This window comes from Rutilus rutilus (assembly GCF_951802725.1).
Source record: "Rutilus rutilus genome assembly, chromosome: 22".
Classification (NCBI taxonomy): domain Eukaryota; kingdom Metazoa; phylum Chordata; class Actinopteri; order Cypriniformes; family Leuciscidae; genus Rutilus; species Rutilus rutilus.
The window spans coordinates 25,890,954-25,903,699 of record NC_140227.1 but is presented as its reverse complement, the minus strand read 5'-3'; the positions used below and the strand labels follow the sequence as shown (position 1 = coordinate 25,903,699).

The window sequence follows — 12,746 nt, the reverse complement described above, 5'->3', positions numbered from 1 at the left end:
ATATTTGAAAAATGTCCATGTTTAAATTAGATAATTCCAATGTGGTCTCAGAATTTGATAACGATTTCATTTAAATAACAATGACAAATCTTTAAGTTATAGCACTGATATATAACTAATAAAAAAAAAAAAAGAAGGAATTTACACACAAAATAAAACGGATTTCTTTAAAAAAATTAAAAAGATGCTCGATCTCTCTACCATGTGATTGCGAGTCTTTTATTATGAATTGTTCAACTTCCGGTGCGGTGATGTAGGACGCGCAAGTGTTTAGATTAGAGCCGTTTAGATGTCTCGTGTCTGCACATTTCTTCTGCCATTGCAAATAGTTCTTTTTCCTTCAATGTTTAGTGACAGACTGCTCCACAGTTTGCTTTCAGCTGCAGTGAAGGACTCCTGATGTTAACGCGCGTTGCTGAATGAGTCATGTGACGGCGGTAAGTGACTTGTAAAATCATGTGCAGTAACTGTTGCTTACATGCCATCCTGCAGCAAGGTTCACGGATTAATCATGTATGGATTTGCATATTTAAAAGAACGTCTGCTGGTGACTTTCATTAGAGCTGACACCTTTGAAGGTTTCTTGTTTGAAATTGTCATTTGACCTGAGTGACTTAAAGGGACAGTTCACCCAAAAAAAGACAATTCTTCTGACATTATTTACTCACCACAATGTCGTTCTAACTGCGTATGACTCTTCATTGTAGCAAAAACCGTTAAATATTGAAGAGTATCTTCTGTCCATTTAATGAAAGTGAATGAAGAGCGGGGGTGTTCACCAAAAATGTCAAAAACACAATAAAATGATCATATAAATTGTCCATATGACTTCTAAAAGCATAATATTTTGCATTATATCAGTAAAATAATTTTCTCACTCTTTCATTCCAAACCTGTATGCATTTCTTTCTTCTGTGAAACACAAAATGATGACAAAATAATTTTAATTTAGGATAAAAAACGTCCATTTAAAAGAGTAGTGGAGTAGTAAAAGACATTTGTCATTTTAAACAATTTTCTTTCTACACTTGAACACAGTGAATGTTTGAATAACGACCTTCCTGCCCTATTCCATACTTTACTGTGAATGTGGACTGGGCTGTCAAGCTCAAAAAAAAAAAAAAAAAAACCGTTTTATAAAAATGGTCCATATGACAAATGACTTTATTTTAAGTCTTTATGAGATTTATGTGATGAACAGGCCTTAATTTAAGATCTTATTTAGTCATCCCCTTTTCTGTCGCTACAAAAACAAAGATAGTAACCTCAAGTCAAGTCGCCTATAATTATATAGCGCTTTATATAATACAGATAGTTTCAAAGCAGCTTTACAGTGAACACAGGAACATTATGCTTTTTGTTCAGTTCAGTGTTGATTCAGTTCTGTTGTAAAGATCAACAATTCTTAAATTAGTTCTATTCATCTATAGAGCAGTTCTTCCAAAAATGATGTCATCGTCCAGTTCAGTTCTCTTAAAACAGTGTCAGTACTGTCAGATCAATAATATAGCTGAATATTAAGTGTCCTCAACTCAGTGTGACAGAAGGAACCCAAAGTGACAGAATGGAGAAAAAACCTTGGGATAACCTTCGATCTCATTAGGTATAATGTCAAGTGTGCAAATGACATTTTCAGCTCAGCAAATGTCATTGATAAATTCCTTTTTCTTGCATTCAAGGCATGATCGGAGATTAGAAACGGCCAACAAGACGAGAAAGAAAGGGCATCCTGACCTATTTTGTGCATGTAGAAGTGGATCCATGGGTGTCCTGCGGGTCCTGTCGGTCACCATGGGAAGGATCAGCACTTTTAGGTCCTATCAGATCATGCTGCTTCTCGCCGCAGCCTTGGCAGTGGTGGCGTTCTACTACTTTGGCTCCGAAAAGCAGAACTTCTCCAGCACCACAAAGCGCATCAAGGAAACACAAGCGAGCCACAACGCCAACCGTGATGATGCTGATCTTTCCATAGACATCCGGTCCGGACGTCCAGAAAGCAGAACAGGAACTGGAGATGACCTGGAGGGAAAGCTGTCACGCTTTCACGCTCTCGTGATGTTCACCAAGGTTGACAAGAGCTTGAACCTCCAGCAGAAGTTTAAGGTGGTCATGCGCTCCATGGCCAAACATGGACGGTTCTTGGAGGATGAGATGCTGGTTCTCCACTACGTCTCCGATGCGGGCAGTCAGGAGCTGGGGGAGAAGATGCTTCCTGAACTTCTGGTGGATGCAACCTTCCGGTACGAGGTATGTCAGTGGACCTCCATGTTTTGCAATGTGTGCTGATGCAACGCTGATTCCCTTCTAGTTGATCTCATGTTTTGATGTCTTTAAAATATTTGCAGTCTGAATACATTTGAATAATAATAATTATTATTATTATTATTTGGAGTTGGAGTTCAGAAGATGATTATGTAAGGGTTAATGCCCGACGAGGTGTCCATTGTCAGGTATTAATGAGCGGAGGACGGTTGCCTCCGCCGAAGTCCATTAATACCTGACAATAGACACCTCGAAGGGCAATAACCCGCTTGGTCACTTGCCAAATAACACATTTTTAAAACATTAGTTTCTATTTTAATTAGTTTTACAATCGAAATCGAAAGTTTTTACAAACCATAACTTGGTTTCCCTGGTTACGCCTGACGGTTTATTTAGCAACCGGAGATATTTATAGTCTGCTCGATTTATAGTCCGTATAGATACTTTGCCTGTTGCTATGGTTACTCACAGCTGATGTAGCCAGCGCATTTATTAATTAATTTCGAACGGTAAACAGTGAGTTTCACCAGAACTCCTTTACTAGGTGTCCTCTATCACTTTTTAATGGACACCCTGCAGCCAATCAGAATCGAGTATTCACTCAGACCATGGTATAAAATATTTTATTACATGGCTTGGTTGAATTCTAATGTAGAATGCGGTCTGTTATTTCTTGATAACAGACCGCTGCGAAGTATAACACACCGTTGCCATGAAAAACAGAGCGTTGCTATGGACGCAGGATTCTAAACGTAGAGACGGAACGGACTATTTTCTATAGCGGAAGCAATACAGCCGTTTTTAAATCAATAAACAGGCATGTAATAAGCGGGATAATGTAGAGCGAGGTGGTTGTTATAGCGAATACAACCCCGATAGGCTGATCAGGACCCCAACGCGAAGCATTACATATGATATGTAATCATATAATATAAAACATACTGTATATATTTCATATAATATAAAAAAAATAATTATATGTTTATTAATGGACATGGTTTTGTTATTAAAGGGATTGGAAATTGTCTTAAAAGGGTCTTTTTTTAAACCTGCTACTTGCTTCTTTAGTTTTGCTATCACCCTAAAATGAAAACTAAGTCATAATTTACTAACTCTGGCGTATGTCCTTCTTTTATGGACCACAAAAGGAGAATAAAAAAAAAATGTCCCACTCACGTTCGTCCATATACTGGCAGTGAATAGCAACCAGCATCAAACTTTTTAAAAAAGATGCAAAAGTATCACAGAATGATCCCATGCAACACATGCCGTGTATTCCAAGTGGGTTTACGATTGGGTTTAGTGTCCTAAGTTATTGGAACCGTGACTTTAAAATACAGTATCCTGCCTGAAAAAGGGACGATTCTTTCTTTTTTTTTTGGTGCTGTTTGCAAGCACAGCAGGTGGCAGTGCAGGAAAGCTGAACTCCGACAGGACTAGAGGTCACACCGCAGACGTTTCCTTTACATCAGCTCACAGAATAACAACACGCAGCTCTCACACTGCAGTGCTCCCTCAGGACCGCTCAAACTGCCTGTTATCAAACACTTTCACACTGCATATCAGATTTTTCAGTTCATCAAAACAACTAGGCTCATTCTGTGGACACACTTCTTATCAAACCATTTAAGCTTAAATCAATAAAAATCGAGCAAGCTATGCGGATTCTTTTTAGTGTTTAAATAATGCAGACAAATAGTCACCCATTTGTTCAATAAATCACACTTTAGAAAATGAAGAATAAAGTTAGGCTTTCATTAGATGCGTGTTGGTCACATGGGGGCAGTGTTACTCTATCACAGTGGGTTTTTGTGATTCCTCTTTGAGCTTTAGGGTCTTTGGTCTGATCCTGTTGTTGAGGATTTGTCTGAAGAAGCATGAAGTAAACCTGGCCTAGTTCGGGCAGATTGGGTTGTCACTGGACTTTTAAGGTTAGGATATTTTCTTTATCTCAGTTGACTGATCATGTAAAGCCAGACAGTACAACTTTTCTGCTGTGAGAGAGCAGCGTTCCCTGCCTAGCAACAGTTGCCGGGCATTAGTGGAGGCTGATCCTCTATCTTGGACTGGCGGATAGACAGTGGCTCAGTTTAGCAGGGATGCTGTGAGACTGAGGTGCAGATTACCTTCCTTTAATCCAGACTCATTCAACACACACACACAATAAGATAATGAGTATTTGGCTTAATGCAACATCCGATAATCATCGTCACCCATCCCAACATGTGCTGCAACATTTTGATTAAAGCAGTTTTAGACACACACACACACACACACACACACACACACACACACACACACACACACATACATACACACACACACACACACACACACACACATGTCTGGTTCACTATCTTTGTGGGGACTCTCCATAGACGTAATGGTTTTTATACCGTACAAACTGTATATTCTGTCCCCTTACACTAACCCTACCCCTAAACCTACCCATCACAGGAAACATTCTGCATTTTTACTTTCTCAAAACAACTCATCCTGTGTGATTTATAAGCCTTTTGAAAAGTGGGGACCGCTGGCTGGTCCCCACAATGTAGGTGATCTCAGGTTTTACTATTCTTATGGGGACATTTGGTCCCCACAATGTAATATAAACAAGGACACACACACACACACACACACACACTCTAAACAAGAGCCTATTTCAGTGGATTATAAATTTGGATGATGATGATTATTATTTTTATTATTATTATTATTATTAATATAATGTATAATAAAGAATTAACTGTTTTAGTAGTAATGGTAGTAATAATATTTTGATGATGATTGTTGTTCTTATTGTAATTTGTATTAGTGCATGTTGTAGAAAACAATATACACTCACCGGCCACTTTATTAGGTACACCTGTTCAACTTCTCATAATGCAAATATATAATCAGCCAGTCACATGACAGCAACTCAATGCATTTAGGCATATAGACATGGTCAAGAAAACCTGCTAAAGTTCAAACGGAGCATCAGAATAGGGAAGGAAGGTGATTTAAGTGATTTTGAACTGGTCTAAGTATTTCAGAAACTGCTGGTCTACTGGGATTTTCTCTAGGGTTTGCATACAATGGTCTGAAAAAAAAAGAAACTATTTGATGAGCGTTAGTTTTGTGGGCGAACATGCCTTGTTGATGCCAGAGGTCAGAGGAAAATGGCCAGACTGGTTTGACTTTGAGCTGACAGAAAGACAACAGTAACTCAAATAACCACTCGTTACAACCGAGGTCTGCAGAAGATCATTTCTGAACGCACAACATGTCGAACCTTGAAGCAGACGAGCTACAGCAGCAGCAGAACACACCAGGTGACACTCCTGTCAGATTAGAACAGGAAACTGAGGCTACAATTCGCACACTCACCAAAATTGTGCTAACTGAGCTTTGTTTGAATGCCACAGCCTAGCAGAGTATTGTTGCTGACCATGTCCATCCCTTTATGACCACAGTGTACCCATCTTCTGATGGCTGCTTCCAGCAGAATAACACGCTGTGTAATAAAGCTTAAACCATCTTAAAATGGTTTCTTGAACATGACAATGAGTTCACTAATCTCAAATGGCCTCCAACCCCGTAGCAAGGTCTACTTAATAAAGTCTAATAAACTAAATGCAAATGAGAAATGTTGCCTTGGCAACTAGCTGAAATAAAATGTGTGTATATATATATATATATATATATATATATATATATAAGCAATTTGGTTTTTTAAAATGTATTTCAGTTAATGTTTTATTTAAAGCAACACATTTTATTTTATTTTTTTATATACTAATATGCATACAATTATTTTTATACTTATTTTTTATTAGTCAATTATTTTTAGAGTGTCATGTTGGCATGTGTTTTTTAGCGCAGGCTGTTTTGGGCTACAGGCTAAACTGAACCTGTCTCACTCTCAAAACGACGCAGTCAAAGACAGCGTGGAAAGTTCCACTATCACTGTGAGCTCACAGACTCCCACACAGTCTCATGATGAGATGAATCCAGGATGAACTCATCAGACATGTGTTCTCAGGGGGAGAAAGGTCATTGTGGTTTATTGAGCTCTTTGCGGAACTGAATGAAGTGTGTAATGCCCAGTACACATTGTACGATTTTGGTCAGTCCCAGACGAAAGATGATCAATCACGTCCATATTCTCCTCTTTCTCTTCCTTCTCTTTTTTTTTCAGCGTTTTATCCAAGCGATCCAAGTTTATTAGATCCATGTTGTACAGTGTGATTTGTAATGTTTTTAGGATTGCCGAAATCGTACAGTCTGTAGCAAGCATAAAAGGTTGATGGTTTGAAGAATAACCCGTATTGCAGTTTAACAGCATTGCCAGATAAAGGTAATTGATTGGTTTCATATTTTTTGGCTATTTACCCCATAGTATTATCATGGTATTCTCTTAAGTATATTGGACTACCAGAAATATGCCAATCACTTAGTTCATTATATCAAATTACCATGGTAATACCATTTTATACCATTAAACATGCTTTAGGTAGGGCGATCATGTTCTTGTTGTTGTGTTGTAAAGTTCATATGATTCCCTCACAGAACATTCAGATTGTCAGTAATACTTTTGCAAATATCCAGTCTCATATAATAAAGTACTAACTCACTTTATTAAAGAAAATCAGAAGCGCATAAACGACCGGCAGGCTCTGCTTCAAGTCCCCATTAACATTAACGCGTTCATAAGAATTTAATTTAATTATACCACCGTCATTTTTGCACAGCACTTCATGTTGCTAGTAATGGAGATTACACTGAGCTCTGTATGCAGAAACTCATTTGAATTCCTGGAAGAGATAGCTGGTCCCTGCAGTTACTTCATCTATAAAATAAAACTAGTGCTTACTGGTGTAGTTTCTGTTCCTAACTATTAGTTCTTTTCAAGTGAAGTGAGGAATTCAAATGAGTGTTCTGTTCTCTTTGAAGTTCCTATGAGCAAAATGTTTCGTTTTCTCTGTTAATTTCTAATTGCTTCTGCATTATTTAGCAGTTGCTTTAAAGCATTTTACTTATGAAAAATTCAGGGCAATATCACAAATAAACTGTGATGAAATATTGAATGGTTGCTCCCAACTTGATACTTTTAGAGCAGATTATTATTATTTAAAAAAAAAATTATGGTGTTTGACTTGTTTTGATGATGTACGCTCCAATTCACTGGGTTTCTATGCACACTATCTTTACATTTTACATTTTTACATTCAGCAGATATTTTTATCCACGGCAGCTTAGGTTTTCGATAGAATGTTTGTTGATGGAAGTCTCAAAAAGCCGCCTTTTTTTTTTTTTTTTTTTTTTTAAATAACTCTTAAAAATTAAAATGACAATTTATTGCTGTCATGGCTCAAGAACGAGATTGGTGCCCAAGAAACATTTCTTATTATTATTATTATCAATGCTGAAAACGGTTGTGTTTCTGTTTTTGTGCAACAGAGAACAGCATTTATTTGAAATAGAAATATTTTGTAGCATTATGAATGTATTTACTGTCATTGATCAATTTAATGTGTTCTTGCTCAATAAAAGTATACATTTCTTTAAAAACAACTACAAAAAAGAAAAAACATACTGACCCCAAACCTTTGAACGGAAGTTTGTTACAGTTCATGCATTCATTGGGAATCAAACCCACGACTTTGAAAGTGCAAAATTCACTTCACTTGGCATTTATATTCATTTGTAATCATTACATTTTCCTAGTCAATTTTCTAAAGAAGTGAGATAATTGTCTTCCCATTATCTTTGAATGGAGAATTTAAATTCTCTACTAATCTCCGTCCTGTGTAGCCGAGTTTGCAGGACACTCTTGGGCTATTGGAATTTACATATTTAGGGTGAAATGAGAAAAACGTCTCTGTGAATCAACCTTGTCGCTTCAACTTTCAATTGTACATTCGTCAGAATTTAGCATTTCCTGAGTCCAAAGATACAAGGTGAAGAAACTCTTGATTGTGTGAAGGCTTCCACGCTAATGAGACAACTTTAAAATGCTTGGTTTGTTACAAAAGCATTATCAACTGTGTTCCTTGAATCTTCTGAGCTTTATTAGTGCTTTTGTTTCGCCAGACTGAAGGTGGAATGCTAATCCAATGGCATGAACATATTATACCCCTGCAATCAAAACCTTAATGGGAAATCTGTGATTACTGAACACCCATCCCCCCCCCCTCCACCTCCATCGTCTTTGTGCAAGCTAGCGAGAGATACACATTATCTGATTGCATGAGTCGAGGCGACGCCAAAGACTTGCATTGCGGAGCAGGATTAGGGGACTGGTTGCACTGCAGACAAACACATGTATTGTGTGTTTTCAATGGAAGGAGCAGTAAAAGACGACTGTCAAGGCTCAGTGAGCCAAATGGTGAACACCTGAGAATGAAATCTCTGTGCCAAAAGATGGCAGAAATACAGCTCACTCCTGTCCACCCATGCAGAAATTTACCAAAAAAATGTAGTGTCAGTGTCACTAGGGTCACAAAAAAAGTCCTCATTTATCACATACATTGTCTGTTGTCTATTCCAGGTGGTGTTTCACAATGTAAAAGCCCTTACAGAGAAATTATTCCCCATCGTGGAAGCCATGCAGAAGCACTTCAGCGCAGGCTCCGGCGCGTACTACAGCGACGCCATCTTCTTCCTGTCGGTGGCCATGCATCGCATCATGCCTGCAGGTGAGAGACGTGACTCGCCATTGCCATTGTTTATAGGCACAGGAAAAGCAGTTGCAACTTTTATTTCGCTTTTTTTAATATTGTAATGTTGATGTCCATTAATAAACCGGGCATTGTATATTACAATATGGTTGGCTCTTTGACAAATTGCTTCTGTTCCTCTTGTGGAAGTTGTGGACAATAAAGGTAACTGAACTAAACTAAGGCCACATTTACACATAGCCGGGTATTTAGAGAAACGAATATTTCTCCCCCTCCGTTTTCAAAAATAACATCGTGCACACAACATCGTTTTCAAAAAAAGTTGTCGTTTACATCAACCCGCATAAATACGCCGTCGAGCAACATCATAATTATGCCAAACCTATGGGCGGCAGTGTAGGGAGAAGGGTAAAGCCATGCAAGCCAATCAGAATCCTCAAAATCGACAACAACGAATAGCACGAGCGACTTCCAGTTCCTTTCAAAACAACAGACATGGCGCGAGATTCGTTTGTGTGGACAGACAGCGAAGCAAATGCAAACAGGCCAAAAGCGTTTGCACAAAAGTAAAAATGAGTACCACCTTAACAGCATCCATGATCAAATAGTAGCCAAACAAACTCTAAACATAGGGCGCTCACATGACGTAAGCATTTTCTGGCGCATAATGTGACGTTTGAGAACCTAAAACCCCGTTTCTCCCAGTTGACACGGCAACACATAACCGGCGTTTTCAGAAATCCGAGTTTTTAGAAATAATTGTTTTCTTGGATAAAAACTGCGTTTTCGTGTAAATGACAGGCCAAAACGCAGGGAAATATCTGCGTTTTCCCATCGTGTAAACGGGGCCTAAACCTAAAGGTTACATTTTTGTAGTTTCTGCAACACTAGCATCTCCATATGAAATTGCAGGAATAATGACCGTTTCCAAACATGGAACCACATAAAGGCCATGAATTTCTACTTGTGTATTTTTTTTTTAATCTTGAGAGGGAAAAGGTTATTAAATAAAACATCCAAAAGCAATCGAAAATTATATTGTATTAATAATAACAATTGTTGTTGTTAATTTTTTGGTATAAATAAAATATCTAAAAACAATAAAAAATAGTCAAGTCAAGTATATTTGTATAGCGCTTTTCACAATACAGATTGTATCAAAGCAGCTTCACAGTATTAAATTAAAATAATACAACAAGGTTTGTTTCTAGTGGAATTTATTGATTGATAAAATCAAATTAAATATCAATAGTATCAATAATAATTATTATTCATCACCTTTAAGCAGTTCCTGTGACACTAAAATGATCAAATAAAATATAACAATAAAATATAGAAATAAAAAGTTATAAAAATAAACATTTTGTTTAGTATGTGTCTATCTATTTATGTCCATCCATCTGTCCATCCGTCCGTATTTTTTATGTATGTGGGTGCTTGTTTATATATGGCTTTTGTTGGCTTCCAGGACTGTCAGTTACAGAAAATAAATACTATAGTCATTATTTTTTGCGATTTTGCTTAGTGACGCTAATGTCACATAAATCACCTTTAACATTTTAAATGTATGTTTAGAAGTTGAATTCTGTTTGTTTTGTAAGTCGTAATTATTATAGTGATTGAATTAGGATTGACCCACTTTTTCACAACAATATTGTGACCCAACTTTTCCATTTGAAAAATGGCAGCTGCAGAACATTCGGTGTTCATGTAAACTTCCCCATCACACTTCCTGCTGCACGTTATCTAAAGGTCAGTACATTCGGCCATCCTGAAAGGACATTTGGACATGAGGCCGCTGATGGTGTCATATGTGCCGACTCGCTCACAGGTGTTGAACGGGCACATGGCACAGCGCTGGGCGGGGGGGTGTGATGGGCGGTCGATCGTCCTCTGTGACACTTCTGCCACACACTCTCTCTCAGCAAGGCATGCTGTCGGAGTCTACTGGATGTGCTGTAGTTTTGCTGTACCATAGCCTACTATAAATGTGAAAAGTACAATACACAAATAACATTTTAAGTTACTTCTGTTTCTGAACAAATAATGCAGCAATTTATGTTTTGTTTTAATTGTCAGAATCTATCGTACATGACGAATAAAAAAAATATCACAAACATGATGCTTAACTTACCTTATAATTTATAATTTAATGAATAAATAATAAAATAATTGTTTATATACATCCTTCAGTTTATTAATATGTAATGTAATTTTATTTCAAACGATTGAGTAAAATAAAATCTGTTGAATCCAAGGAGCTCTAAAAGAATTTTAGAATTGTTATCTGAAACTAAAGGCACTCCGCCCGCACTCCTGTCTTGACGGCTTTGTTGCTGTAGACCATTTTAAAATGTTAAATAGCTACACAAATTATATGTTTAGGTATTTGTTTCTGAAAAAAAATAGCACTAAGGGATTTGAGAGCATCGCCTTTTTATTTTTACACTTTTAGAATTTCTACGTGAGACAAACAATTTGCGGGTTGACAGAAAGTAGGTCATTTCACTTTGTTGTTCTCCCGCATGTCATTGAAATGGAAATTATCCTGGTGTGTAAAAAAAAAAAAAAAGTTGACCTAATTTGACAAAATAAGGCAACCTATCACATTCAACTTAAGTTAACTCAACTAATTTGCTTCAATTGAAGTCAACTTAATACTTTTGCTCATCTAATGAATAACAGGTAGTCTTTTGAACATCAAGACAACTAAAGATTGTTTAGCATTTAGCAATGCAGGGCTACAATACTTGTTCTTTCCTCTTCTTTCATTTCTGTTTGACGTTCAAATTTAACTACATGATATGAACATTCTTTGCCTCTTAAAACAAGATGCAAACGTTTAACCCTGATAGGCAAATAAATTGCATACAAAAGTTGCACACAAATGTCAAACATGGTGATGATCAACAAATGTCAATTCCATAAAAAATATTAACTCTGAGACAAATGACTGCTGAATTATAGTGACAATAACAGCTGCATCATAAATTTAGCCAGTAAATGCAAAGCAATGATCTTTTTTTTTTTTAATAATAGTTACCACATAACTTGTTCAAGCTGCAATGCATGCTGGGAACTAGCACAACATTTTTCAACATAAAATTGTTCAGATAAAAATTTGTAACGTTGGGACAGCATTTGGTCAAGTTTTGGACAAATACTTGAGAATATTAATAAGGTCAACAAAACAACTTTTGTTAGCAACATGTTTAGAGTATTGTTTAGTTCACTCAAGCTACTTTTCACATTTGTTAGAAGAACATTTTGTAAGTTGGATTTTTTTTTTTACAGTGTATGAAAATAGACTCGATAAATTGAATTCTTTTCTTTTTGTGAACTGTATAAGAACTGCACATTCAGAAAGTTAAGACACTTCTGTGCATTGATCCAATGACCCAAATTTACATTTGTTCCTCATTTTGCTGTAGACCAATATTTTTTTTTTTTTTGCATTTTGTACTTTTTCATTTCACTGGTAAGTGGTAATAGTTTAGACTTTACAAAAAAATGGTCAAGGCTGCATTTATTTGATTAAAAATACAGTAAGAACAGTCATTTAAAATAAGTTTTCTATTTGAATATATTTTAAAATATAATTTATTCCTGTGATGGCAAAGCTGAATTTTCAGCATCATTACTCCAGTCTTCAGTGTCACATGATCCTTCAGAAATCATTCTAATATGATGATTTTCTGCTCAATAAATGCTTCTTATTATTATCAATGTTAAAATTGCGTCAATTATCGCTTTAAAAGTGGTTTTTATTTCACTTTTGACCCTTGACTGACTGCTCAAACCCACCTCGAGGAATTCCGTCCT

The 12,746-nt window shown here is 36.7% G+C and overlaps 1 protein-coding gene across 1 annotated transcript in view; it reads left to right on the top strand.

Annotated features, from left to right (window-relative positions):
* The first annotated feature begins 245 nt into the window (after nt 1-245).
* xxylt1 (xyloside xylosyltransferase 1) overlaps nt 246-12,746 on the top strand; it is a 34,369-nt gene continuing 21,868 nt past the window's right edge. The window contains exons 1-3 of the mRNA XM_084394699.1: nt 246-437; nt 1,680-2,247; nt 8,795-8,942. Coding sequence (XP_084250825.1) covers nt 1,762-2,247; nt 8,795-8,942 — 634 coding nt within the window. The 5' untranslated portion in view covers nt 246-437; nt 1,680-1,761. The remainder of the gene's footprint in view (nt 438-1,679; nt 2,248-8,794; nt 8,943-12,746) is intronic.